Source organism: Giraffa tippelskirchi, chromosome 4, assembly GCF_054371585.1.
Source record: "Giraffa tippelskirchi isolate mGirTip1 chromosome 4, T2T-mGirTip1v1.2.pri, whole genome shotgun sequence".
NCBI lineage: Eukaryota > Metazoa > Chordata > Mammalia > Artiodactyla > Giraffidae > Giraffa > Giraffa tippelskirchi.
The window spans coordinates 202,743,804-202,770,729 of NC_137278.1; the positions used below are offsets into that span (position 1 = coordinate 202,743,804).

General features: G+C 56.3%; 3 protein-coding genes across 11 annotated transcripts in view; 1 reads left to right on the forward strand and 2 right to left on the reverse strand.

Annotated features, from left to right (window-relative positions):
- PLA2G6 (phospholipase A2 group VI) overlaps window positions 1-2,540 on the reverse strand; it is a 72,571-nt gene extending 70,031 nt beyond the window's left edge. The window contains exon 1 of the mRNA XM_081590064.1: window positions 2,249-2,540. Coding sequence (XP_081446190.1) covers window positions 2,249-2,377 — 129 coding nt within the window. The 5' untranslated portion in view covers window positions 2,378-2,540. The remainder of the gene's footprint in view (window positions 1-2,248) is intronic.
- A 38-nt stretch (window positions 2,541-2,578) lies between these two features.
- Window positions 2,579-11,541, forward strand: MAFF (MAF bZIP transcription factor F). Of its 3 annotated transcripts, none has more exons than XM_081590081.1 (3): window positions 2,579-2,673; window positions 9,040-9,105; window positions 9,697-11,541. In XM_081590081.1, the coding sequence occupies exons 1-3, from the start codon at window positions 2,656-2,658 to the stop codon at window positions 10,165-10,167; spliced, it is 555 nt and encodes a 184-aa protein (XP_081446207.1). In that variant the 5' UTR covers window positions 2,579-2,655; the 3' UTR covers window positions 10,168-11,541. The 3 variants fall into 3 exon arrangements, with proteins under 3 accessions (XP_081446207.1, XP_081446208.1, XP_081446209.1); XM_081590082.1 differs by lacking the exon at window positions 2,579-2,673 and adding an exon at window positions 2,771-2,900; XM_081590083.1 differs by lacking the exon at window positions 2,579-2,673 and adding an exon at window positions 2,771-2,896.
- A 1,677-nt stretch (window positions 11,542-13,218) lies between these two features.
- Window positions 13,219-26,926, reverse strand: part of TMEM184B (transmembrane protein 184B) — a 51,796-nt gene continuing 38,088 nt past the window's right edge. For 3 of the 7 annotated variants that reach the window (XM_081590078.1, XM_081590075.1, XM_081590079.1), the window contains 6 exons: window positions 23,897-23,987; window positions 23,330-23,405; window positions 20,400-20,491; window positions 19,415-19,584; window positions 18,816-19,010; window positions 13,219-15,616 (listed from right to left, as the gene is read on the reverse strand). In XM_081590078.1, coding sequence (XP_081446204.1) covers window positions 15,375-15,616; window positions 18,816-19,010; window positions 19,415-19,584; window positions 20,400-20,491; window positions 23,330-23,405; window positions 23,897-23,987 — 866 coding nt within the window. In that variant the 3' untranslated portion in view covers window positions 13,219-15,374. Of the gene's footprint in view, window positions 15,617-16,706; window positions 16,728-18,795; window positions 19,011-19,414; window positions 19,585-20,399; window positions 20,492-23,329; window positions 23,406-23,896; window positions 23,988-26,926 lie in introns of all 7 variants that reach the window. The other 4 variants (XM_081590076.1, XM_081590073.1, XM_081590077.1 and 1 more) reach the window with 3 other exon arrangements.

Sequence of the window (26,926 nt, forward strand, 5' to 3'; positions counted from 1 at the left end):
TGGGTGGCTCCTGAAGCTCTGACCCCCTAATGCAGGCAGGCGGGAGATGGGAGAATTTAGGCTTCATGGTATCTAGGAGTGTTGTGCAGATCCACTGGGGGTTCATTCATTAGTCAAACATCTAGTATGGCCTCAGCTTTTGAAAACTCATTGAAAATGGAGGGTAGAGAAAAAGGACAATCACAATTGTGCTGTTTCTAGAACTGAGAACTTTAGTACTCCAAGAGGTAATGTGAGTGGCTCTCTTAGCTATGTAGATGTAAGGCAAGGGACAATTTTTGAGGGGAATACTTTGCCAGACATAGCTGCTGCAACATTTGGTCACTTGGGAAGCTAGTGGGCCGACTTGCATATGAAACCCAGGCCTTTGGGAGGTAAGAGATAGCTGTTACAATCCCAGGTGGACCAACACTCATAGGTGAGGAAGCAAAGCAAGAGCTCTGAGATCAAGGGAAGGGGGAGCCTTGCTGGTGACCACAGAAAGACCTCCTAGTTGGGAAGGTCCTTGGTCCTTCTCAGTAAAATAATGTAGGTGCTGTGATGTCCGTTTCATAGAATAGATGGCTCCTGGAGCAACAGCAGGCACTTCAGGCAATGGAAACACCATGAGCAAAGGAAAAGAAGGAAGTGGGACACTCACCCATTTTTCCCCCAAAGCCACCTCTTTTGGGGTGGCTGGATACATCCCTGAATGTATTCATCCCTGAATACAGACCCTGAATACATCCCCTACATTTATACTGAGCCTCACCTAGTTGGGCAGAATCCCAAATGTCTAGACCAGGAATTAGATCTGGATTCAAGCTCCAGTTCTTGTACTTCCTGGCTGGGTGACTTTGGAAAGTCACTTGACCTCTCTGAGCCTTCACTCATTTATTTCCTCAACAAGTATTTACTGAGGGCTTGCTTATGTGCCGAGCACTGCTCTATACAAAAGATCTGCAGTAGTCAGGAAGATAGACAAGTTTCTACCTTCATGAAACTTACATTCTGGTTATAATAAGCAAATATGTAAGCAAGATAATAGCCTATGGAGATATTTGTTGTTCAGTCGCTAAGTCATGTCCAACTCTTGGTGACCCCATGAACTGCATCATGCCAGGCTTCCCTGTCCTTCACTATCACCCAGAGTTTGCTCATACTCATGTCCATTGAGTCGATGGTGCCATCCAACCGTCTCATCCTCTGTCGTCCCCTTCTGCTCCTGCCCTCAAACTTCCTCAGCATCACGGTCTTTTCTAATGAGTCGACTCTTTGGATCAAGTGGCCAAAGTACTGGAACTTCAGCATCGGTCCTGCCAATGAATACAGGGTTGATTTCCTTTAGGACTGACTGGTTTGATCTCCTTGCTCTCCAAGGGGCTCTCAAGAGTCTTTTCCAACACCACAGTTCAAAAGCATCAATTCTTTGGTGTTCAGCCTTCTTTATGGTCCGACTCTCACATCCATACATGACTACTGGAAAAACCATAGCTTTGACTAGGTGGACCTTTGTCAGTATATATTAAGCTAATATTAATATGGAGATATTAAGCTAATATAAAAACCAAATTTCAGAGACGGTGGCTCCTTTAGCCAGGGCTGTCAGGAAAGACCTCTCTAAAGGCATGACATTTGAGCTGACCTGAAAGATGAGAAAGAGCCAGGCAGTGAACAGAAGAGGAAACAGCAAGTGCAAAGGACTTGTGGCAGGAATGAGCTTGGTGTGTTAGATGAACAGTAAAAAGGGCAGTGTGACTGAAGAGTAGCGGGGTGAAGGGAGAGTGACAGAGGTGAGGCTGGGCAGAGACCAGATGGCTTAGAGCCCTGTAGACCAAAGGGAGGAGTATAGTTTATATTCTAAATGCAAAGGAAAATCTTTGAGAGTGTTAAGCCAAAGGGTGGGAGAGTGTTAAACAAGCTGATCTTTGTTACGAGGAGAATATTGTCTGGTGTGTGAAGAAAGCCTTTAGGGATAAAGTGAGGAAGTTATCAGGAGGCTGTGGCCGTGGTCCAGCTGAGTTGATGGTCCCTGGACCAGGTGGCAGAACTGGGGGTGGCCAGAAGTGGTCAGATGCAGGGTGGTGTTGGAGGCAGAGCCAGTGACTCATGAAGTGAGGAGAAAGGAGAGGTACGGAGCAAGGCTCCGAGGTCTGGGGTTTGAACAGCTGAGATGGAGAGACTGGGTGTGTATGTTGCTCAGCTAGGGTTGATGCTCAGGAGTGGGATCTTGGCCGTGCAGGGCATGGAGGCCCCATCTGGTACCCACGTGGAGGCGCTGAGTGGCAGTTGGATACAGTCTGGAACTCAAAGAGAAGCCGTTCCCTCTGGAAATAGAAAATCTGGAGCTCCTGAGCCTACAGATGGCATTTAAAACCACGAGACTAGATGAGATCATCGAGGCAGAGGGTGTAGGTCGAAAGGAGAAGAGGCCCACGACTGTGGACTGTAAAATGAGACAAATGACACCTTCACCCGCGCGGCTCCGATGAGATGTCGCGTGAACGCCCGCAGTCAGCGCTCTAACCGGGATTGAGACTCCCGGGGGGCGGGGCCTGGGCGTGGGCGGGGCCTATCCGGGGCGGAGCTGGCCAGGGGCGGGGCTGGGGAGCCGGGAGGCCGCTCTGGGGCCGGGGGGCGGCCGGGGCGGTGACGTCACCATATGACTGGGTTTTTATGAATGAAAGGAATCCTGTGAGTGAGTAATTCCGGGAAGCTCGCCTTACAACTCGGCGCGGCCCCCAGAGCTGCCCGCCCCACAACAAAACTCGGCGCGTCGCTCCGGCGATCCGGGCTCGGAGCGACCCGCGGTCGGGACCGGAGGGGGAGGCTGGCCTAGGCGCGGGCCGAGGAGAACAGCTCAGACGGCAGCAGGACCCCGTGGGTGCCAGGGACGCCAGGCGAACCAGGACGAGAGGCGGGTGAGGGTCGCGGGACGAGCGCTCAGGAGCAGGGGGCGGCAGGGTCTCCGCTCTCCTGGAACGTGCCTGGGGCGGGGCCCCGGGCCCCACTCAGTCGGTGCTACAGTGGATCCCTCGCCCGGACTGCTGGCTTGGGAGGGTGTCGGGGTGGCGGGGGGGGTGGGGGCAGAGGTCCAGTGAGACCGAGACGCGGCCGAAACGAACTTGGCGGGGTGCGGGGTTAATGGGCCCCTTTTGGGGGCGCGGGCCGAGAGGCGGTGAAGTCGGGCAGGAAGGGGCAGCGCGGGCTGGCGAGCGTCAGCGTCCGCCCAGGCGGGGCCGCAGGCGGTGTGTGCAAGTACGTGACTCGGTGAGAACAGTCCCTGGACCGGTGCCCGCAGGCCGTGCGTGCGCGGTTTGTTTACGTCCGAGGGCGGGCGTGCGTGTGTGTTCCCTGGCCGGCGTCCTGGGTATCCTGCCCGGTGCGTGCTTGCGCCGTGTACCTTGGGGAGTGTGTGTGTGTGTGTGTGTGTGTGTGTGTGTGTGTCCTAACGCTCCCAGGCGGGGCCTGTATAACCAGCGGACCGTACCTCTGAGAGAGCGTGACTACAGGAATAAAAGAAGCGAGAGAAGTGGCCCAGTCCATAGTCACAAGGGTCTGGGAATTCTCTCCCTGGTTGTCCCTTTCCCACCAGCCGGTGGCCGCCAGGCCCTTGCTTTCCCCGGAGTTTCCCAGGACCGCGGCCACGTGACTGCGGTGTTTGTCCCCCACCCAGAGCTGGCGCCTTCAGCCACGGGGTGGGGCGAAATATCAAAGATCCCACGGGGCTCTGCTGGGGGACCAGGTGAAGCGGCCAACCCTGGCTCCATCACCCTGGTGGGTCTGGCAACAAAGTAAGCTGGAGTCCAGGTCCTTGTCCCCAGGTTTTCTGGCTGCCTGGGGAAGACAGACCCTCCCCTCCAGACTCTCCTTCATCCCCGGGGTTGCCCAGCCCCTCAGTCTCAGGAGAAACAGGAAAGGAAGGGGTGGGGGTGGGGGGTGGGTCGGGGAACACAGCAAAGGTTGGAGGTAGGAAGGGATATCAGGCTTCCTCTCTCTGGTGGCTACTCCTCTGGCTGGTCTGGGTTCTAGAGGCTGTACCTGCTGGGTCAGGAAGGGTGAGAACCCAAGGTTGGGGTGGAGCTGGTTTCTGCTCTTCTGGTGGTTTCAGTTCACAAGTGGGACTAATCAGACAGAGCTATCGATGACTGGACCTGAGGAGCTAGTTGAGGACTTGGGCCAGGCTTTGTTAACAGGCTGTGGGACTACTTGTCTTGGCTTGGGAGGGGTTACTGGGAGAGGGCTGGGCTGGGGCTTAGGGCTTCCTTGGTCCTATTCTGCCCTCTCTGCCCTCCCACCTACAGGGCTACAGAATCATGGGATGTGTAGAGGAAGGGCATTGAGCTGGACCAGATAATCTTTTAACTTTGAATCTCTGAGCCGCTACCATAGCTGCTAACTTCTGTGTCCCCATCTGTAGCAGGAACTAGGCAACATCCAAGGTGGTAGGATGGCGGTGGGGTGACAGCCTCCACATACAGCCTAATTTCCAGGGGAACCATGCGAGAGAAAACAGAGCCAACAGCCCCAGGCGGAGGCCAGGGATGTCCAGGAATATGTGGAATATGTAAGGGAGGTAGCCTCCAGGAGCACAGGAATCTGGCAGGCCAATCTTCAAAACTGGGCAGGAAACATCCCTGAGCAGGGCTAGGGAGCAGGGAACAAGAGGAAGTGGCTGATCTACTCAGTCATAGATGGAAAGCTAGTACTGAAAGGTTTAACCTCCCATTGAATGACCCCTGGACCTTCAGTAGGGCCCAGGACCCAGTGAGGGCTCCCTTGGCCCCTGTGCCTCCCTCAGTTCTAACAATTTTAGCCTGCGTTGCCATGGAGCCCACCAAGGAGTAGATGCTGGGGATAAGATAGTGAACAAATCAGATCCAGAGCTGCCCTCTGGGAGGTTACAGTCAAGGAAGGAAGACAAAGTTGAGGAAAGAGCCCCTAAACTAAATGCAAAACCATAGCTGAGATGGGTGGTATGAGGAGGATGTCACTATGGTTACAAAGTACACAACACAGTTCTGACTTAGAGCAATCAAGGAAGCCTTCCCTGGGGAGATGACAGTGAGCCAGAATGTCAGATCAGGTGATAATCATCTGTGAAGACCTCAAGGGCAGGGGCTTTGATTGAACTTTGGGCCTTCAGGGTGCAGCACCAAGCCTGGGACCTACAGGGTAGGTGCTTCTTGGGTGTTTGCTGATTGAATGAATGAATGAGCCCTGGGTCAGTGTCCTGGTAAAACTCCACAACACCTAGAGAAAAAGGCCTGGGAACCCCAGGTGAGCAAGAACTCCTGGGCATGGGCTGTAGGATTCTTGAAGCAGTTTCTCCAAAGCAAGCAGATCCTGCAGGGCTCAAGTGACATCTTCTCTTACACACATGCACCCCGTGTGTCCCTTTTGGGAATGTGTGGAGATGGTAGAGTTGCTGTCTGTTCATTCGTTTGTTTTCAGCGTGAGGATCCTGGAAGAGCATGGGGAGGGAACATGGTGGTGGCCTGAAGGGCCCACAACATGGGCTAGAGGGGAGGCCGGCATCGTAGGGTTTTAAAATGGGCTGAACATGGTCAGGTTTGTAGGTTTGTGTCAGTAATGATCCCTCTGACAGGGAGGAGAACTGGTGGGGTCAGAGGTGGAGGCAGGCAAGACTGGACGCCAGAGAGCAGGTGGTTTTGGTCACTGTTCAGCTGAAAGAGGAAATGCTTAAGGGCTAGGCATGCAGCAGAGGGAGAGTCAAGGCTGATAGTCTCTGAGTGTGTGTTCTCAGGCCCCTGCCCCCAGGAAGTCTTCCATGATTTCCCTTCCCTTGCTCCAGGGCCTCAACTCTGCTGGTGGTCTTGGAGTTCCATTCTGGGCCAGAATCTGACTCTCTAAACTTTGACACTGTCAGTGCTAGTAGGTACCTTAGGCTTGGTGGTTTGGCGTGTTGAGCCCAGAGAGAGGGAGTGGTGTATCTGAAGTCACACAGCAAGTGTTAGTGGGTGGCAGAACCCCGGGGCTCCTACTTCCCTGTGGTGCTGGGTTCTCCCAGTTCTGCTCCCCTTCCAGCAGGGAGGAGGCTCCACCAGTGCTGGCTGCCAAGGCCCAGGAAAACACATTTTTTCCCTCTGTCCTCACAGAGGAAGCAAAATGGCTCAGCCGCCAGAGGAGCCCATGCCAGCGGGTGGGCCCTCTCCAGGATGCCTCTGAGTGGACTAGGGGGCCAGGGGCGTGGCTGCTGACTGGGCAATGCGGCTGTCAATCCCCCAAGCCACGCCTCCAGGGAATGTTAGGAACCTGCAGACCCTGGAGGTCAGCGCTGCTGGCCTCAGGAAGGGAAGAAGCAGTGATGGGGGCGTGGGGAGTATTCAGTTCAGTTCAGTTCAGTCGCTCAGTTGTGTCCGATTCTCATCCTTCAGAGAGGGGAGTATAGTGGCTGGCTTTGAAGAAAGAGCCCTGAGCTGGGAACTCGAGGGTTCCAGTCCACCACTGCCACCAAACAGCTGCTTGGTTGCTTCAGTTACAGAACAACGAGGTTGGATCAGCTGCTGTCTCAAGTCCAAGGCCTATCACACTGGCCAAGGCTGCCTGGTGGAGAACCCCGGCCCCTTGTCTGACAGCCCAGCAGCAGCCCCTGGTCTGAAGTTGGAGGGCTGAAAGTCTGAGGTTATCAGCAAGTGTGACCTTCTTGTGACTTTCCCTGCGTGACTGCCTGACTCTGCTGAGCTAGGATGTTCCTGGGCAAACATGGGTACCTCAGCTGACATGTAGCATGTGCTTGAGGGGCTGAGGCTAGGACAAGAGGAGAAAGAGGAAAGGAGACAAGAACAGGTTCAAAGCCTCCCTGGGATCCCAAAGTACCTAGAATCGCAGCCAGCAAGAGGGGATGGGACCTTCAGCCATTATCTAGTATAGGGGATGGCCAGCAGTTTCCTCTTGGGCCTACTCTGGAGGGCTGTGTTGAGGAGGATTCTAAGGTTATGTCCAAGCTCAGTGGAAAATAGTGCTGTGCTGAGAAAGATTCAGGAGCTGTGTCCAACTTCAGTGAGAAAAAGTGTGGTAATTGATTATTGATGTCCGTGTTAGGAGTAGGGGGCGGAATGTGGGGGAGATAAACCAACCATTTGCCACTTCTGATCTTTCTAAGCCTCTTGTATTTTACACATGAACACCATGATGATTGTCCCCACTTTGTAAGTGATGAAACCGAGGTCCAGGGAGGAAAAATGCCTTGTCCTAGGGGCCATGCCTCCAGAGTTCTGCATCAGTCACCCACCACATATTGCTCAGCACTCAGCAGGCTCTTAGTTCACCACTCCCATCAGGCTCTCCGTGTAGCCCAGACTGCCTGGGCATCATGTGACACCCCAGCCCCCTAAACAGCCAGCCAGGAGGCCTGGATATCCATATGACACTTGCAGACCCAACACAAATCCTGGCACATCAGAGCTGGATAGCCTTGGAGCCAGGCGAGTCCTTTTCTTTACAGGGGTGGGGAAACAGGGCCCAGAGAGGGTGCCCTGTGAGGACCTCACTGTGAGGAGACAAGTGGTTCCATGTGGCCTCAGTCCCAGGCTTTATCCGCTATTAGCTGTGTGACCCTGGACTACTCTATTGACCTCTCTGGCCATTACCTCACAGGGTTGTTGGGAGAACTGGGGTGCTGATGGCATGAAGGCAATCAGGATTCAGTCCTGGGACCTTTACAGGTTTAGGAGAAGGCAGCCATTCACCTGCTGTGTGACTTCAGGCAAGAGGGGCCCCTCTCTGGTCTCCACCTCCCCTTGGGTGAAGTGAGGAGGCAGGGGCCAGACAGTCTCTAAGAACCTTTCCTGTGGGACCCTGGCCAGCCAGGAGACGCCAAGTCAAAGTGAGGTCCCAGGAATTGCTACAGCCCCAACCCCTCCTGGACAGACTCAGTAATTCTAATAACCCCCCGGGTGCTCACTGATCTCTCTAGTTTGCACCATTTGGTTCCATCAAAACCCTGTGAGACAGGTATTGTTCCCAACCTACAGATGGGAAAGTGGAGACCCAAAGGGGAGGAGTGGCTTGCCTACAGTCACACAGCCTGGAGAAAACAGAGATGGGACTCAGACCAGTCTTGACCCTTAATCCACTGTTCCTTTCCTTGTTTCCTATGCCCTCCCTGGGAGCCAGTTATGAATACAGAATCCCTTCTTCTCCCTCCCATCCTCCTGGTATCTGTGTGCCATCCCTGCCATGTAGAAGCAGATAGAAAGGAGGAAGAATTGGAGGCAGGGCCAGGAAGTTTTTCTCTCAATGGTCTTCAGCAGGGTTTGGGCTTGGCACGAGGTTCAGACCTTGACAAGCTGGGTTACAGATAGTGTCATAGACCCACCAATCCACACCTCACCAGTGCCTGCTCCCTGCCAGCCCCTGTGCTGGCAGCCTCACACCCAGAGCTGTCTGCACCTGGTTCTTGGCTGTGGAGGTCCCTGTCTGGTGGGGAGTCAAGGAAACAGACCATTACAACATAGGGCAGAACTGCTGTGGTGGGCAGTGCTGAATAAGTCCTAGGAGTCTGGGAGGCTTCCTGGAGGAGGAGATGTCCATGCTCAGGGCAGAAGGCTGAATGTTAGGAGTCTGCCAAATAAAGTGGGAGTGGGAGAAGTGTCACAAGGTTTGGCGTGACCCAAAGGCAAGAAAGCATGGGATAAGAGGAAGTGAAAGAAATTCCTTGTGGCTGGAGGACAGAATAGAAGCAGGCAGTAGTGTAAAAGGAGCCTGGGGGTTAGTAAATGGGGTTATGTGATATGGTACAAGGGGTATTTTAGCCAGTCAGACCTCTCTGAAGAGGTAGCACTGAGAAAAGACCTAAATGATAAAAGAGTCTTTGGGGAGATAAAAGGAAGAGAACAGTAAAGAGAACAACAAGTGCAAAGGCCCTGAGGCTGGAATGAACCACTCAATGAGGCCACTGTAGCTGGACCACTGGGGCCAAGGGAAGTGGTATGAGATGAATTCTAAGATAGCATGGGCCTTGAATGCTAAGATAGTAGTGTTTGGATTTTATTCCAAGTGGGAGAAAAACTGACCTTGGTCTCCTCTCTCCCCTAGGTCTTAGCCCAGAGGGTACCTTCTGCAAACATGTCTGTGGATCCCTTATCCAGCAAAGCGCTGAAGGTGAGAAGGCAGCCCTTATTGTTTCCAGTTCTCCCCTCCCTCCCTGCCCAGGCTGAGCTCCCATCCCAACTTCCCCTTCAGTTCCTAGAATCCCCCAGAGGGGCTCAGCAGACATCAGGCATTCATGAAGCCTTTCATGGGCCTTTCCAGGCCCCGCCTGTCTGGGAACCAGCAGGCCTGGGCTCTGGCCATAGGCTGTGCGCCCCAGGGCAGGTCACTTCCCTCTCTGGACCTACTTCCCCATGAGGACAACGTCCACGGAGCTGTTGGACTTTAAAGGTGCTTTCTTGGGTTTTTCTGGCTGAGTCTAGGCAGAGTCGCTGGGTTAGAATCCGGACTGAGCTCTAGGGTGGCTCCTTTTGTATACAGATCTGGGTCTCACCCGGTTTCCCCTTTGGGGATTTCTGCTCCCCTTCGGAGTCTTGGAGCAAGTCCAGCCACCAGCTCAGTGTCCCTGGCGGATGAGGGGGAACTCTAGCGGTAGAGGGGAAGCCGACCCCAGCACCTGCTGCGTGCCGGGTCCAGAGCTCAGGGTCCGCAGGGTAGAATGTGACCCTGAGCCTCAGTTTCCCCACGCGCCCACGCCCGCAGATCAAGCGTGAGCTGAGCGAGAACACGCCGCACCTGTCGGACGAGGCGCTGATGGGGCTGTCTGTGCGCGAGCTGAACCGGCACCTGCGAGGGCTCTCGGCCGAGGAGGTGACGCGGCTCAAGCAGCGGCGCCGCACACTCAAGAACCGCGGCTACGCGGCCAGCTGCCGCGTGAAGCGCGTGTGCCAGAAGGAGGAGCTGCAGAAGCAGAAGTCAGAGCTGGAGCGCGAGGTGGACAAGCTGGCGCGCGAGAACGCCGCCATGCGCTTGGAGCTCGACGCGCTGCGCGGCAAGTGCGAGGCGCTGCAGGGCTTCGCGCGCTCGGTGGCCGCCGCCCGCGGGCCCGCGGCGCTGGTGGCGCCGGCCAGCGTCATCACCATCGTCAAGTCGGCCCCGAGCCCCAGCCCGGGCCCCGCCCCTGGCCCGGGCTCCGCCCCCGCCCCCGGCCCCGCCCCTGCCGCCTGCTCCTAGTGCTCGCCAAGTCCCGCCCGTTCCAGCCACGCCCATTCCCCAAACCACGCCCCGCTGACCCCAGCTGCCTTCCCTAAGTGCCTAAGCGCCGTCTCTGTCTCCAAGTGCCATTTCTCTGCAGCCACCAGCTCCCCCCATGGTGAACACACGTTCCCTCCCCAGATCCTGTCTTCCTCGTGCGGTCTCTGAAACTGGGACCTAATGGCCCCGGGGAGGGGCAATTTTGGTGATAGGAGGTCGGGTGAGGTCGAGGTCTGGCCTTTCCTTTCCTAAAAACTTCAGCCTTCTTAGTTTGGGAGGATGGGATACAAAGCTGATTAGAGAAGGGCCATCGAGGGGAAGATGGCCACCCCTCATTTTGTAACTGTTTGCTCAGATCGTGCCATCGGCCCGTCCCTACCCTCCAGGATACAGGACTAGGCTTGACCCCGCATGCCTCTGGTAGGATTGTCCAGCTGGGAAGTTGATGTTCTCGCCTCTGCTTTGGGCCTGGATGCCTGCCCCTCCAGAGCTGGAAGACTCATTAGAAATCACCTAGTGAAGCCCAATTCACAGATGGGAAAACAGATGGGTCCGCCTGCAGCGGACCTGACAATGCCTGAGGCTATATATGCTTAGCAGTTGAGCTGGAACCATGTCTTTCCACTGCTGCCCTGAGATTCCAGCCATGACTGTCAGGGGGACAGTGGACGGGGCCTGAAAAGGTGATGCAAGGGCCTCTGTGGCCTGGGAGGTGGCTCTCTGTGAGTCAGGTGAAGAACAGTAGACGGAAAGAGAAGGTGATACAGATGGAAGAGAGGGAAGGAGCTGGCCTGGCTCTGTCCTGGGCTCTCCCTGTACCCAGGGAGCTGGCCAAAGAGAAAGGGAACAAAGGAAGTGACCACAGAGGCAGGTGGGGAGATAAGAAGACAGATCCTACGGTTCTGAAACCTGGGATAGGGGTCCTTAAAAAGGGAAGTGTCCTACCTGTCCATCCTGTTGGGTGGGGGCGGGTCACTGCCATTGACTGCTATTCTCCTGGGAAGTCTGGCCCCAACCCCTCTCCCTCCCCCATTAGACAGCTGCCCCTCCCCGCTGTTTATTTATTGCACGAATCTAAGTTATTCTCCCCAGCCAGAGGCCTAGCACCCACTGCCTGGGAAAAGTGGTGTGCAGCCCTGAGCTGGACTTTATATTTTATATCTGCAAATAAAACACATTTTATCTCATATTTAGGGAAAGCCGGATGGCAAAACAACCAAAAAATGTGTTTTAAAAGAAAAGTGCCCGGCCCCCAGAATTTATTTATTTTTCTGACTTACAGTAAGCGAGTTATCCGCCTTCTGTATTTTGTAGACTTCCTGAATAAAGTCAAGTTCTCTTTTCCACAGTTTAGAAGTATGTGTCCTGGTTTATTTATTTTTTTTGCGGGGGTGGGTTCCGAATGAGGGGCCCAAGATGGATTCTGCTTTCAGACCCAGGCAGAACCCTCTGCTGAGTGGGAGGGCTTTCTCCAATTTGCAGATGAAGAAACTGTGACCCATCACTAGCTCTAGCTTGCACTAGGGTAGGGTGGGGGGTTGGTGAAGGGGGAGGTGGGGTGGAGGTGGGAACCAGACAGGGTTCTGTCCTTCCATTTGGGTGCCTAGAGCCAAGGAGCCTCCCTGGGGAAGGCAAAGCCAGGAGAACAATGAAATGTAGGGTTAAATTCCTGGGCATCCCGTCAGCAAATAAACAGTCCCACCCAGAGAGGAAAATTCCCCAATTTAAGAGGAATTGTTCCAGTACTTTCACATTGAGCTCTGACTTTCTACAGCCAAGTAAAAAATATTTTCCTGATGTTCCGGAAAAGGTACAGGGAGGCAGAGAGAGAAGTGACTTCCTCAACCCCAGCCTGCAGGCCTAAAACGCAACTCTGGGTCTCATCCTAGGCTCCAAATTCCCTGCTGTTGATGTTGTTCAGTCACTGAGTAGTGTCTGACTTTTTGCGACCCCATGGACTTCAGCATGCCAGGCTTCCCTGTTAATTTAATCTGATCTGCCAGCACTTCCAGGGTACCCTGGGAAGGAGTGTTCTGTGGTCCAGGGGTCAGGGAAATTGGGATGTGTTTTTCTCTAGCTGTATGACCTTCGATGGCTTGTGTCACTGCTTGCAGCCTCAGTTTACCCATCTGTACAACTCAAGAAGTGTAAGGTCATACGTATGGCAAACACTGGGGATGCCAGGGGCTGCAAGCTTCCACAGGCAGAGTGAACGCTTACCCCAGTGCACCTGATGGCCGGGAGGAGGAGTTCCATGTGGCTGGGTATGGAGGGATGGCTGGGCTAGAAGGATGCTTCTGGGGAGGACCTGAAAGCTGGGAAAGGGCCAGACCACACGGGCTGGGTGGGTCCACAGTCCCTTCTCCCCTCTCAGGCTGGGGTCCAGGATCCTGATTCCAAGACACTGAGCCCAAGCCTGCGGAAAGGAAAGCAGGAAGCTGTGCGGGGGACCGAGTGGAGGGTGGCCGGGCTGGGAATTTCGCCCGCCCACGCCACATTCCTGAGCATCCCTGTCAGCCAGGCCAGGCCAAAGAAGGCATGCAGCGGTGGCAGGAGGGTGCCAGGTGTCTGGCGCGTGCCCACTGCTGGGCAGGCCCTGTTCCAGGCCTCCTGCCCCAGGTCCCAGGGTGGAGGGTGGGCTCCTGGAGGCATGGAGATAGACCAGGAGGCATGAGGATCACAGGAAATTCTTTAAACCCCAGGGAGACACCTGCAGGAATGGGGCTGCTGGAGGGTGCACCCCATTTAGCTGGTTGACTGAAGCTGGCACGAGGCATCAACCTGCTGGTGGGTGTCGAGGTGGGTGGACCCCTAGTGACCAATGTCCCACTGGCCAGAAGAGAGGGATACACTCTGTCCAATGGGGACCTAGACCCCAATTTCAGTCTGGCAATGTGACCCCCCCATCACTTATACCTATAACCTGGACAGAAGAGGGTTTCCTAGGACACCTTTGAAACCACAACCACTAAACCCACCCGCAAACACATACACAGGAGCTGGGGAAAAAAATCTCACCCACCGGCAGAAGAGATTTCAATACAATCTATATTATCTCATATATATATTTCTTTCTCACTGTATTTGCTCACTTCTGTCACGCATTTAAAATGTCACAGAGACCAAAATAGAGCGGCTTTCTGGTGGAACTCATGGCAGTCATACACGAGATACAAAACTAGGGGACTCTGTCTTCTCATACAGCATACAATTAATTTTTCAAGTATTTTTTATGTACAAAGAGCTACTCTATCGGGGGAAAGAAAAATTTAAAAAAAAAATAAAAGGACAAGGTAGGTTACACATCCTAGGAAGGAGGGGTGGAGTGGTTGGGCACGTGTTCCCAGCCCCCATCTCCCCGAGGGCTGCTAGCTCCCTGCCACAGAGCACCTCCTGTCCACCTTGCAAGAGGCCAGGGAGGGGCCAGAGCAGGCAAAGACGGGGGTGGGTGACAGGAAGTCAGCAGCTCACTTTGGCCTGGAAGGAGAATCAAATTCATGAAAGCAAATGACAGGGGCCGCCCAGAGGTTCTCCGTGGACAGCCCGCACCTACCCGCTGCCTTCCTGCACAGCTCGGTACCAGCTGCCCAGGCCCATCCAACAAGGGCCCACAAGCCAGCCTCTGTGCCCCCCAACCCCAGTGCTGGCTTGGTAGCCAAAAGAGGCCTGGGAAGACTCCTGGGATGGAACCCCCTGCCCGACCTTGGCATGGTTCAGCCCAGGAGTGGCCAAAAGGTTAAGAGATGCCAAGGTCCCTCAGGGTCGGGCCCCCTTCCCCTTCCCTTCCTCCAGGCTGGTGCAGCCCACACCCGTGTGCTCTCTGGGTTTCATGTGATGGGAACGCTCTGCCTGAATGAACATGCATTGTGTCCCATTATCACAAGGCTCCTCCAAAGACAGCGGCCAGTGAAAGCCCGTCCTGCCTGGGGGATCCTGCCCTGGGAGGCTCCATGCACGTGGGCATAGAGGTGGGTGAAGAGAGGGGGACTGGTCACCCCTGAGGCCTGTCCAAGGGTACTTGGCCCTGCACTACAGGGCCCACTGAGTGCCAGCAGCTTAACAAGGAGCCCCCCAGGGAGTGTCTGGGTCAGACTGACGCCGGGGGCAGGGGTGGTGGTGGGTGGGGGGCTTTCATATGTGACTAAGGCACAGAAGAGATGGGCCGTGGGGCCAGATGAGGCAGGACACCAGGCCCTGTGTGGATATGGGGCCAGAGAGAGGAGTCCCCCAACTCTGGGCTCCCAGCCGCACGCCCCATCCCTCCCAACTCCCTCCTGCCTGCGCTACTCCTCCTCCGGAAGCTGGTTTGCAATGCAGAGACCAGGCCCTCCCCGTGAAACAGGAGGGAGGAGCCCCAGGGAGAGGTGAGGATCCAGCAGAGGAAGGAGGGCTGGGAGCCCCCGACCCTTTGAGTAGCTGGGATGCCAGGGCTCTGCTCAAGATGCTCTCAAGAAGGACCCCTCGTGGGAGGGCAGTGTGGACTGCTGGCTCCTCAGCAGGCCCGGAGGAAGGGGTGTGAGGCAGGCAGAAAGGGCAGCCCCGGAGGACGCCTGGGTGTCCTCCGAGGTGGGACTCATGGCTCTTGGTATCTGGCTCTGATCCCTGCAGCATGCCAGGCAGGCCTGGGTTGGGAGGAGGGTCCGCAGAGAGCACCCGTGCCCCCTCCTCCCGCCCAGGTGAGGCTAATCTAGCATGGGACCAGGGGGGCAGGGTTGGGAGCAGGCGGGAGAGAGAGTCCCAGTGCCGGGTTGAGGGGGAGAGTATTGCACGGTGTTTGGGGGAGGGGTTTACGTCTGGGGGTTGAGGGGCTGAGAAGGCGGCAGCCGCTGGTCCACAACACAAGCGTCGAGGCCTGGGCATGGCTGGTCCTCACAGGACGAGCTGCAGGGGCACGGGGAGTTGCTCCCACCATCCTCTCCCCGTGGTCCAGGTGGTAGAGCTGTGGCCTTGTATAAATATTCCTGAAGGCTCCTGAGTGAGCCTAGGCCGTCCCCTGGGCAGACGGCTGCATCGGGCTGTTCCTCTTGAAGCGATATGTGAGTGTTTCTGGTCCAATAAATTAAAGAGCGATGCCAAGGCTGTGCCAGCCGGCCTCCCCGCCTGGAGGTGCGGCTGGAGGTGGGGCACACCCTGCCCTGGGCCAAGGGGCCGGTCCTTCCCCCCCGCCCCGCCAGCAGCGGCGGCCCCTAGAACTCATCGTCGGAGCTGAGCAGGAGCGTCTTCTCATTGTCCCGGGCGCCACTGAGGCTGTGGGAGCGAGACAGGCTGTGGGCGCCCCCGCGCCAGGTGGGCCCGGGCTCCAGGGTGGACTGCTGCGTGTACTGCTGGTAGGCAGGCGAGAAGTTGTGGATGGCATCCTGCACGATGTCGTGGGGGTTCATGGTCTCCTTGAGGCTGCTGGAGATGCTCTTCATGGGGGCACAGCGGCCTGCAGGGAGGCGGGCGGTGGGGTGAGGGGTCTGGGCAGCAGGGCGCAAGGCAGCTGGGCCCCTGCCCCTGGTCCCGGGACTGAAGCTCCTGCCCGAAGCATGGACCGCTGGTGTTGGTGTCATCTAACCAACCCTTCTTGGGACACAGAACGGGGTCCCGGACATGAGAAGGGACGAGCAAAGGAATGGTTCCTTTGGCTGCAGTGCCCCCCGAAGGGAGACAGTCAAGAGCCACAGGGGACTGGGGGGAGTCTGGGAGGGGGGAAGGGAGCTGGGGTGGAGACTGGGGTGCTGCAGGAGTGAGCCCAAGGACCCCAGGGAGTGGGGGGAGAGGGCCCAGGCCTGTGGGGTGCTCCCCTTCCCTCTGGAGAGGAGACCAGGGGCCCGCTCCATCCGAACAGGCCAATGGGGGCCTGGACCCACAGCAGAGCAGACATCCTGGCTCTGACAGGGCGGGGCCCCTGCCTTGAGGTGCTCGTTCGCTCAGTCGTGTCCGACTCTTGGCGACCCCATGGACTGTAGCCCGCCAAGCTCCTCTGTCCATGGGTTTCCCAGGCAAGATTACTGGAGTGGGTGGCCATTTCCTTCTCCAGGGGATCTTCCTGACCCAGGGACCGAATCTGCATCATTATGTCTCCTGCATTGGCAGGCAGGTTCTTCATTTCTTCCTCCAAATTCCCTAACACACTGTCCTCAAGGGCTCAGGGAGGGAGCGGGGGCAGAGATGGCCTGGGCCCCCACACTGAGACGTAAGGGGCGAGCCCCACTCTGGCCCCACTCTTCAGACCCAAATTCGCGTGCTCTTTCCCCCTTTGCGTTCTCTGCCACAGAACAGAACTAAATGCCCCAATTCCCCATCAACAAGCACTGTGCCCCCAGGATGCACAGGGCATGTTCCAGAACAATGAGAGATAGGATGAAGCAGGCAAGCTCTACAGAGGGCAGCCCTTGGCAGGCGCTCTCCACACCCAGGGTGCCTGTACGGGAGGAGATGGGGACACAGAGAAGGAGCTAAGGAGAGACTCATGCTGGTGACGGGGACCAGGACTGGCGTGCAGGACAGACGTACAGACTGAGAGCAGAACCTACCGTAAGGGCCGTATGTCGGCACTGCCCGAGGCCAAACCCGGGGCAAAAGCAGGGCAGGGGGAGAGAGAGGGGAGCCAGAGAAACAGAAGACAAGAGACAGCTGAGTGAACACCTCATGCCCACCACCGAGGCTGGCACCTCACCGCGTACGCTGTCCGCCCCACCCCAGGTCCCGCCCCCGCCCCCAGCTGGCACTCAGGTGGCCCCACTGCCCCTCCAGGCCTGGGCAGGGGGCAGTTCTGTCCATCTAGAAGACTCCTCCTTCAGGACTCAGGCTTTCTTCTGCTGGGGGACAAAGAGTGGACACCCAGAATGCTGGTCAGAGTTCAACCTCTGCACCTAAGGAGGGACCCCCTCCACTTCTCTTCACACTTGGCTAGAAATCCTGAGCCTGTGTTACGTGCATTGCCAACTTTGCACATTTCATAGATGGGGCATGGAGGAGGGGGCGCTTGACAGGTACAGACCACACCACAAAGCTGGCTTTGCACCCAACTCTGACGGGGGCTAAGAGAGGCCAGGCACTGTGGTTAACAGGTGGACAACCGGCCTAGGATCCGCACAGTGGTGAATGAGGGCGTGCAGCAGCTTCCCCGGGCTGGGCTGGGGTCCTTGCTAGAGCTGGATGCCTGGCCACGCTGTTTCCAGCTGGGGTGGATGTGTCTTGGGACAGTGGGTGAGAAAACAGCCCAGGCAACTGTGGGGAGAGCCACCACTGCAGAAGCAGGGCCTTAAACCATGTTAGACATTAATGGTCTAGAAAGGGTTCTTGGCCACAGCCTCAGGCTCCAGGCACCAGGGTGACCAGGTCCCAGGGACATCACCCTCGACACTGGGAGGGTGCTGGCCACATCTCTTCCAACTGGAGACCCGGTGGGAAGCGGGTGGGATGCCAGCCAGCAGCGGTGAGTCCTGACCAGCACAGCCCCTGGCACTAAGTGTAGAATCCGAACTGGAAAAAAGATGGAGAGTGCCCAGGCGGCAAGTGTGTTGGGTGAATGTGGTCAGATGCCCAGGAGTTGAGAGGCCTAGAGGTGATTCAGTCCACACACCTACAGCGGCCGCAGGTTTTTAAGGCACCTTCTCAACCGGGGAAAGCACAAGACAAAGTAGGGTGGGAGGGGGGCCCCTGAGGAGCCCTGCAAAGGCCTGGCCAGTGCTTCTGCACTCAGCTCAGCACGCCCAGGGAGCCCACGGTGGGCACAGGTGGTGGGCCTGGGCAAGTGGGCCCTGGGCCTTCAGCCACACATGCAAGGAGCTGGCAGCAACCAACCCCATGGGTAGATGTGTTAGACCAGGCAGCTTCCTCCTCCCCAGACCCTCCTGCCTCCTCGAGGGGCGAGCTGGTTCCAGCATTGCCAGCTTCTTCTTCCTCGTCTCCCCGAGCATCCCCTCTCTGCCCAGCAGCAGCCAGAGGCAGCCCCCAGCTCCTGCTTCTCCTTAGAGCATGATAGAATTGCCTGAGAGCTGTCGGCACATCCTGCCGGGCCCAAACCGAGGCCAACACTGCAGAATCTCTGAGGGTGGGGCCTGGATGGCATTTTAAGAGTCTCCAGGGCATCTTAATATACAACTGGGGTTGCCAACCGCTATTCTAACAAAGGGACGATTAGCAGGTATAAAAAGAAAGTTGTTAAAAGCTATTTCCATCTGAGTCTGTTTCTTAGAAGTAATCAGGTTAAAAAAAAAAAAAGCTTTGGAGGCAAGGAAATTGTAGGACAAAATGGATAATGCTGTTCGATATCAGGAACCTTAGGAAACTGTTTATCCCAGGGTCTCTGTCCTGACCTTCCCATGGGGATATTGTGCTTTATCATTTCAGGGTTTCCATACTACAGACCTGCTGCAAGAGACCAGGGGTCTCTTGGACCAGTCCTCACCCCCACCGACTTCCAAGACCAGTCCCCACCCCCACCAACACCTTGTAACTGGGGGCAGGGGTGCCTGGACCTCTGAGGCCCTTTTCCTACACCGAGGGTCCCCTCCTGACCTCCTGATCCATCAATACCAGAAGGACCCTGGGAGGCAGGAGGGGCTGAGGGGCAGGGCAGGGAAGCACTCTTCCGGCTGGTGGGGGTGGGTGGTCAACTCTAGGACCCTGGCTCATACCTTGTGCGTCCAGCCTCTTGTCGGCATATACCTTGTAGGTGAAGGCATGCCGCAGGGCTAGAGCTGCAAAGAACATCTCCACGCAGATGATGAAGTCCTGGTAGCCAGCAGCCACGGTGCCCTCACCCACCGACACGCGGGCCGAGTGGATCTTGGGGATGGCCCCGCACTTCTCCAGGATGGCCAGGAGCATGCCTGGAAGGGGAGGTATGGAAGGGGCACCATGGGCGTCAAGCCCAAGACTAGATCCCCTTCTCCTTTTCCCTCCACATAGCGCCCCAGTGCCACACTCCCCCGGGAGAATGGAAGTGGGGTGCATGGCTGCTCCTCTTGGGTGGAGGTGTTGACACAATCCGGGACCTGGCTGGACGAAATCCCGCCAAAGCTCCTGGCTCCAGTGGAAGGCCTGGGGGCCCAGACTTCACACCCTACAGATGCTCAGTGGACAGAGGTCCCTTTGAACTCCGGCCAGGATCGCCCATGGCTGCCCCACGGCCCAGACCCTCGGGGCACTGGGGATGGTGAGCAGGAGGCAGAGGATGAGGCTGAGGGGACAGGGAGGCACAGGCCGGCCTCGCAGGGGCTGGGAGGAGGCTCACCTTGCCAGAAGGAAAGAAAGATGACAGACTTGACCATGAAGAACTTGAGGACGGGGCTGTAAGGGCTGAGCAGCTCCCGGGTGGCAAAGTAGAAGAGGAAGAGGGCATAGAGGGCCAGGCTGACGGAGATGTTGTAGATGATGGTCACATAGAGGTAGCCGCTGGTGACGCTGTGGGAACCAGGGACATTCTTGGGCTTAAACAGACCCTTCTGAGCAACAAGGGGCCTCCTTCCCCCTTTGCCCTGCCCGCATGCCCCTCTGCACGGCTCTCAGAAGGCTCCCTGAGCCATGCTCCCCAAGCCACTGATAAAAGTGGTCAGAACACTGCGGGCAGGGCACCGGTGAGCCTTGCCACCTGCAGCTCCATTGCCCACGCTCCTGGCAGAGGACTCCAGGCGGCCTCAGGGGCAGGGCCTCAGCCTGATGGTCCAAGGGACACAGAACCTGGCTTGGCTCTTTTCACTTGAGCCACGTTATGTTCCCTCTGAGCCTCTGTTTGCTCATTGACCCCTGGGGACTGTTGTGTGGGGTTACAGGGGCTGTGTGTGCAAGCTCAGGGCCCAGACACACGGTCATGCTCACTAAACCCTCAAGTGGGATGTGTGTGTCAATCCATGCAGAAGAGACTCGAGCCGGGGCTCCCAGGGCTCTGGCTCTCTCGACCCCTCCCTGGGAATGGTCACTGTCCCTTCTTGCCCCCCTCCCCCCAGGGGCCCCACTCTGTGGCCTGGAGGTGACAGACGCTCCTCTGTCAGAGGCGGGGCCAAGTGTGATGGTGCCACTGCCAGGCTCCAGCCTCAGCAACTCAGGGGTGCAGGGAGGTGTGAGGACGGATGGGGTCAGGCTTGCCCTCCACTTGGACGACAGACATAGGTGTGGGGCCAGTCTGTGGCCACCACTTCCCTCAGCCAGAGCAGGAGCCTCTGGGCAGAGCCGCCCACTCTTCCCCACATGCACCTCGGAGTGGAGGACCCGCCACTTACTCAAAGTCACCATCCTGGTACTTGCCGAAGGCCTGGAGGACCACAGTGCTGACGGCCATGAGTGGCTTCACCACGCAGAACTGCAGGGTGGCCTGTTGGGGAGAAGGCAAGAGTCAAGGCTGAGCACACAAACCACGGAAGAAGCACCTCCTCTGGCCAGCTGGGCTGGTGCCAGAAGCCAGGGGATGGGAGAGGCCCACTGTCCTGCCCCCGGGGGCACTGCTGTCTGCAGAAGACATGAGACAGTAATAGAGCGATGTGGCTGCATGCGAAGACAGGAAGGTGTGAAGGAAGAATGGAGGAGACAGAGAGACAGAGATTCCATAGGAGAGACCACTGAACAGGCTAGAGTCGGGAGGACTGGCAGAGGGAGTAGCCAGGGGCATGAGCTCAGCCCAGGGGCAGAGAGCAGACAATTGCGAGGGGTTAAATGCTGGTGTGCAGGCGGCAGTGGGGAGGAGGCCTCCCACCCTGGGGAAGCAGAGGTCTGGCTCTCTGCCCCATGCTCTGGGCTTGGGTCTAGGATTTATGTTGAGCTGGGTTTTTACTGGCGATGGAGATGACCCCCAAATAGGAAGTAGCCCAAAGCCCAAGAAAGGCCTGGAGTCCCGACATGAGTCTGAATTCTGGCCTCATCAACTACCTGCTGCAGAAGCTCGAGGGGGCAGTCACTCAGCCTCTGAGTGGCTGTGCATGAAGGATGGCTGTAACCAGCCCCATGTCACAGGGTTGCTGTGTGGGGACTGAAGCACAAGACCACACAGGCTGCCCTTGGAGGTCTCCCACCTCTGAACACCCAGCAGAGGCCTCTGCCACTGAAATAAGCCCTCAGTCGGGTTTCCACAAGTCCCTCCAGAGGCCCTGGTAAATGCCAAGGGGACCTGCGGTGCCCATGTAATCACAAGAAGCACCACTCTCTAGGGGCTTCCCTTGTGGCTCAGTTGGTAAAGAATTTGCCTGCAAGGCAGGAGACCTGGGTTCGATCCCTGGGTTGGGACTATCCCCTGCAGAAGGGAAAGGCTACCCACTCCAGTATTCTGGCCGGATAATTCCATGGACTGTTCAGTCCACGAGGTCGCAGAGTTGGACATGATGGAGCGACTTTCACTTCACCACTCTCTAGAAACCCAATAAATGTCCACCACAAGGTCCCGCTTGGGGAGGTAGGATTAGCTTTGAAAGGCTAAGCTAGTGTGGTTCCAAATGGGGCAACGACCCCAGAGCAGAGAAAGTAACCTGTGGAACCCTAAGTCTCTGTCCTGAAAGGGGCTCGAGTGAGGTTTACAGGGGAGCCCGGGGCGAGCTGAGCTGCAGGGCTGTCAGGAGGAGAGGCATGCATGATGGGGTTAGATGGGTGATGCCCACAAAGCCCCCTGCCCCCCACCCCCTCAAGGAAGCGGGACTTCCACCTTTGAGGAGGGTCAGAGTATGTCCCAAATAAGCACTGGTGCTGCCCTGGCTCAGCTCACGTGGTGCTCAGGACAGCCCCTGGACGTAAGTCTGTCATCACCCCCAGGGTACAGATAAGGAAACTAAGGCATGGGGGGGGTTGGCTGCAGTGGAAGAAGACTCAGACCTGGACGGTGGCCCTGATGACAAAGCCTCTCTCCAAGAGGAAAGGGGGAGGAGGCTTCTTTAGTTCTCGCCTTTGACTACCTGTTCCCACCACCTCCAGGACCAGCAGCGAAACATCCCAGCCCACAAGGCTGGGGAGTAATTTCCAACAAGGCAACCAAGCTAGTGATCAGGGGTCAACACTTGCTGATCCTCCAAGAAGGCAAAGAGTCACAGCTGGGCTGGCACTAGTAAACAAAGGCACTGAGAGGCCCCACCCTGAAGCCGGGACAGTGTGAACTCTTTCCCTGCAGGTCCCTCTGGGAGGTTTTGAATTTAGAAACACCCGAGGGAAGGAAGATCTGGAAGAACTGGAGCCTGGCTGTCTAAGCAGGGCTTTGTGGGTGTGGCTGTGCACCAGGCGGGGCCCCGCCCAGGAGGGAGCAGAGAGGCCAGCCGCCAGCGGATCTGGGGATGGGCTGTGGGTCTCATTTCCCGAGATGACGCTGCATGATGCTGGAGAGGCTGACAGGCTCTGTGGAGATGAAACCCGGGTCCTGCCAGTGGGGCACGGTGCCTGAGGCCCTCCCGAGCAAGGGATGGCAGGCTCAGAGCCAGGGCTGTGTTAAGGGCTTTCCTTCATCTGTTCCTCAAACCATCCCTTGAGGTTAAGTAACATTATGCTCATTTCAGAGAAGAGGAAACCAAGGCTCAGAGAGGTTTTGTAATTTAGCCAAAGTCACACAGTCAAGAGGAGAAGCCAGAATTCAAACTCAGACGGTCAGAGACCCAGATCCAGGCACTTGAGCACAACACCATCCTGCCTCCTCCCAGGCCACTTTGAGACCACTGGAAGGGCAGATTTGGAAACTGGAAGCTGCTGGGCTGCCTGCAAGTGGGAAATCAGGGAAAGAACCACGGACTGCACAGGCCTGTTCCATCGTGTTCCTCAATGCAGATACCCTCCTGGCTCCAGCCACGCCTGATAAGTTTTCACACTGAGATTCTAGACTCGCTATGCACTTCCCCGGACTCGCACACACACACACCAAGACTTGGATGAAATGAGCAAGCATCTGGGGCTACTTTCTGCCCGGGGGCTGCATCAGACACCTCTGGGGCACCTGCTAATGTTCCTCTGAGGACACCCCCTCAGTGCTCGCGCATCCCTAACAGCTCAGGGAGTGGGTGCCTTGCAGGAAATGGGAACCCCGCTGGCGGGCCCAGAGCGGGGTCCTCCTGACCTGACGCCTGCCTCTGCCGCTCTGTCAACCAGGGGCAGCCTGGTCCCTGCAGCTACCACTCCAGGGCACAGACCCAGGCTCCTGGTCCCCGGTCTACAACTTGTGACCAGGGCAGTTGTAGGGGGTACCCACCTGCTTGCAGAACCGCAGGAACCCGATGGAGTAAGTCTTTCCCCAGAGGCAACAGGTGCCATACATACAGCTGGACCTGGAAGAGACGAGCGGAGAAGGGCTGGTGAGCAAAGAAAGAGCCGAGACTCAGGAAAGCAGGCTGGGGGCAGGCCACCCTCACTCCATTCACACCCTGACAAGCCAGGGTAGAGTGGGGCAGGGCGGGGGGATCAAGCTCGGATCCTGGGCAGTCTTTGAGCCTGAGGCCAAGCACTGGGAGAGACACAGTATATGCAGCAGGAACCCTTGGGATAACAAATCAACCTGAAAGGCACTGCATGTGAAAACTTCAAGAGGGAAAAAAATGGGCAAACAGGAAAGGACAGGAAGAGAGAGAAGGAGAAAGAGCCAGGCAGGACCCCCAGAGTCCCAGTGAATGACCTCGCTCGGGAGGTGCAAGAGAGGCAGAGTAGGTCAAGGTCACAGGCAGAGATGGTCTGTGTGACCGACTGATGCCAGGACAGCTCAGAGAACGTCAGGCCCAGGAAACAGGGTAGTGTGGAGAGCTCCGGGGGACTTCATACTCACTCGATGGGCTTCCCTCTGATCTCTGACATTATGGAACTTTCCCCCCCGAGGTATTCATAGCACAGGCTCAGGAAATTATAGATGACCAAGGCTGTGAAAACAAAGTCCAGAGAAAACCACTCAGATCAACAGAACGGATAAACAGATGGTGGAATTCTAAACAGCAACGAAAGTGAATGAACCACAGTCACAGGCAGACTGGAGGTGGGGAGGACTGGAAGTTGGGGGGTGGACCTCAGGAATATAAGAACCCACAGTGGATATTCCACTTGTATAATCAAACTCAGGCCCAGCTAAACCATGCTGTTCACAGACGCTGCTGGTCACACCATTAAGAAAGGCAAGAACGTGATTACCACCAAATGCAGGATTGTGAGGGGGGAGCTGGACGGGCAGGCTGGGGGCTTAGATAGCTGGCAGAGTGCACATTCTGGGTTTTGGCCTTATAATTGTTTACTAGTTTTATGTACTTTTCTGTTTCTGTGTTACAGATCACAGTTTTATGACCAAGCAACAATTAAACATTCTCCAGAAGGATCTCAGGAGAAATTCTCAGCAAGAATGAGACAGAAAGAACCCTTATGCATTCATCAGCGTGTAGCAGCATCTTAGCCTATAGCACGATAAGCTACAACAAAACGTATGAGAGGTGCCCAAAATACAGTGCAAATGTTTCAGGAAGCTGGGCCAGCACGTTCTGAATCAGGACACAGCTTGACATCGCCCACAAAGATACAAAATCTGCAACAGCCACCAACAGGGGCACAGTAGAAGTATGATGTGAGTGCTATAAATACAGCACTACGTTGTAATAGGTCTCCTGGTCAGAGGACTTCTGAGGGGTCAGCAAAAGAAGGTTGCTGCCTGCAGGGTGCCAGAAGTACCAGGATGTGCCAGAAGCCAGGGCACAGAGAGGCGGATGCATGGAGGAAAGATGCGGGAGGCAGACCAGGGGCCCGGGGCAGGGGAACAGGACAGGCATTCGGCAAAGGAGTGAGGCCAAGGGGAGGGTCAAGGCGGGGTCAGGGGGTAAGAAGATCTAGGGAGACGCACCAGCGACCCTGCAACCAGCAGGCCCCTTCTCATCTGACCCACCGTCTGCATGCAGCAGAAAGGCCTTCGAGGCTCCCAGAGCAGGTCCCCAGCTCAGCTCAAGGTCTCTCAACAGGTGGCCTGGTTCCTGCCCACCCCTCATATTTCCTTCCCAGCAACATAAGGTGCTCCCTTCCCCTTGGCAGGGTCTTATGCCCTTCGTGCTTCTGCCCTCAAGGGTCCCACTGCCTGTGCCCTGCCCTCTGCACTCCTGGAACTGTCAACCCGTCAGACATCACCCTCCCTGAGAAGTCCCTGGACACCACCATGGGGATCCGTGCACCCCATATCCATGGAACCTGCTAATTTGCAGACACCAGGCAGCACCTCTCTCCCAGGCTCCCGGAGTGTGATCACCGACTGGGATCAGCATGGGCCCAGCCCTGGCCATACACTAACATAGATGCTTGACTGCCTGGAACTGGAGCACAGCAGTTCCTGGCCATAATCTGTAGGTAAAAGTTGGCCTTCAGCAACTTGGAAAGTGCTGTACACCCCTCAGTTGGTCTAACCTACTAAGGGTTCATGTCTGGGGCTGGGAAACAGGGGCCTAGGTGGCACCCTGTATAAACAGGACCCATAGCACCGGCCACTTGTGCTGTGACTATCCCCCTAGAGACACACAGCAGGGGGTTCGCAATGTGGCTCTGCTGGGTGCCTCTCTGTGGCTCAGTTTTCTCATCTGTTAAATAGGGGCAAAAAGAGCTCCTATCAGGTTAGGAGGTGGTGGGGTTTCTGTGAGTATGCAAGGTGCTCAGGAGAGTGGCTGGCACTCTCAGCATCGGCGGTCACGGCTGTTTATCTGCCCGCCTTCCCTGGGGGTCCGCTGTCCTCGACAAGGCTGAGGGCCCTGTGTGTGGCGGGAATCTCCACTGACTGGCCTCCAGATCACTTTCCACTGACAGGAACTTTGGGCATCTGAAGGCAGGAGGTGAGGAGCATCAAGCCAAATCTGATGTCAGCCTACTAACACGGTTTTATCCAAAACCATATAAGGCCAAGAGGAGTGGATGTGTCTCTTCCAATCGGTCCAGCTATATTGTAGTCAATGGTATTTTTCCAAAGGCAGCCACATCCCAACACTGACACTCCTCTGCTGAGAGATGAGGATTTTCTTTCCTCTTCTCGAATCTGGGTAAATGGGGGAGACCATAGCGGAAGCAAAGCTTTTTGACATCTGATGTTGTGGTTAGAAAAGGCTTCTTTCTTTATAAATTTTTAAAAAATTTATTTCTTGGCTGTGCTGGGTCTTCATTGCTGTGCATGCTTTTCTCTAGTTGCGGTGAGCAGGGGGGATACTGTCTAGTTGCAGCACGTGGGCTTCTCATTGCAGTGGCTTCTCTTGTTGGGGAACACGGGCTCTAGGGTGCATGGGCTTCAGCTGTTGCAGCACACAGGCTCTAGAGCACAGGCTCAACAGTTGTGGTGCATGGGCTTAGTTGCTCCAAAGCATGTGGGATCTTCTCGGATCAGGGATCGAACCCACATCCCCTGCATTGGAAGACAGATCTTTACCACTGAGCCACCAGGGAAGCCCAGAAAAGGCCTCCTTCTTCTGGTTTATTCTCTCTTGAAATGCTTGCCCTTAAACCCGGCCATCATGCCGAGAGGAAACCCACAGTGGTCCGTGTGAAGAGTCCACATGAAGAGGCCCATGTGGCAGGAACCCAGGCCCCAGCTGATACCAGCATCAACTGCCAGCAATGCCAGTAAACCAGACATGACATGGTCCATCCCCGAGCCTTCAGATTCTCCAGCTCAGGCCCAGGTACCAGGGACAAACCGTCCCCAACATGCCCCATCCAAATTCCTGACCTGCAGTATTCATGGGCAAAATAAACAGCTGTTTTTCACAAGCCTGTTTGGGGGTAGTTACGTACACAGCCAAGTGAGCGGAATGCACATAAAACCTCTTCTGGGGTCCCCACGTCATGCCAT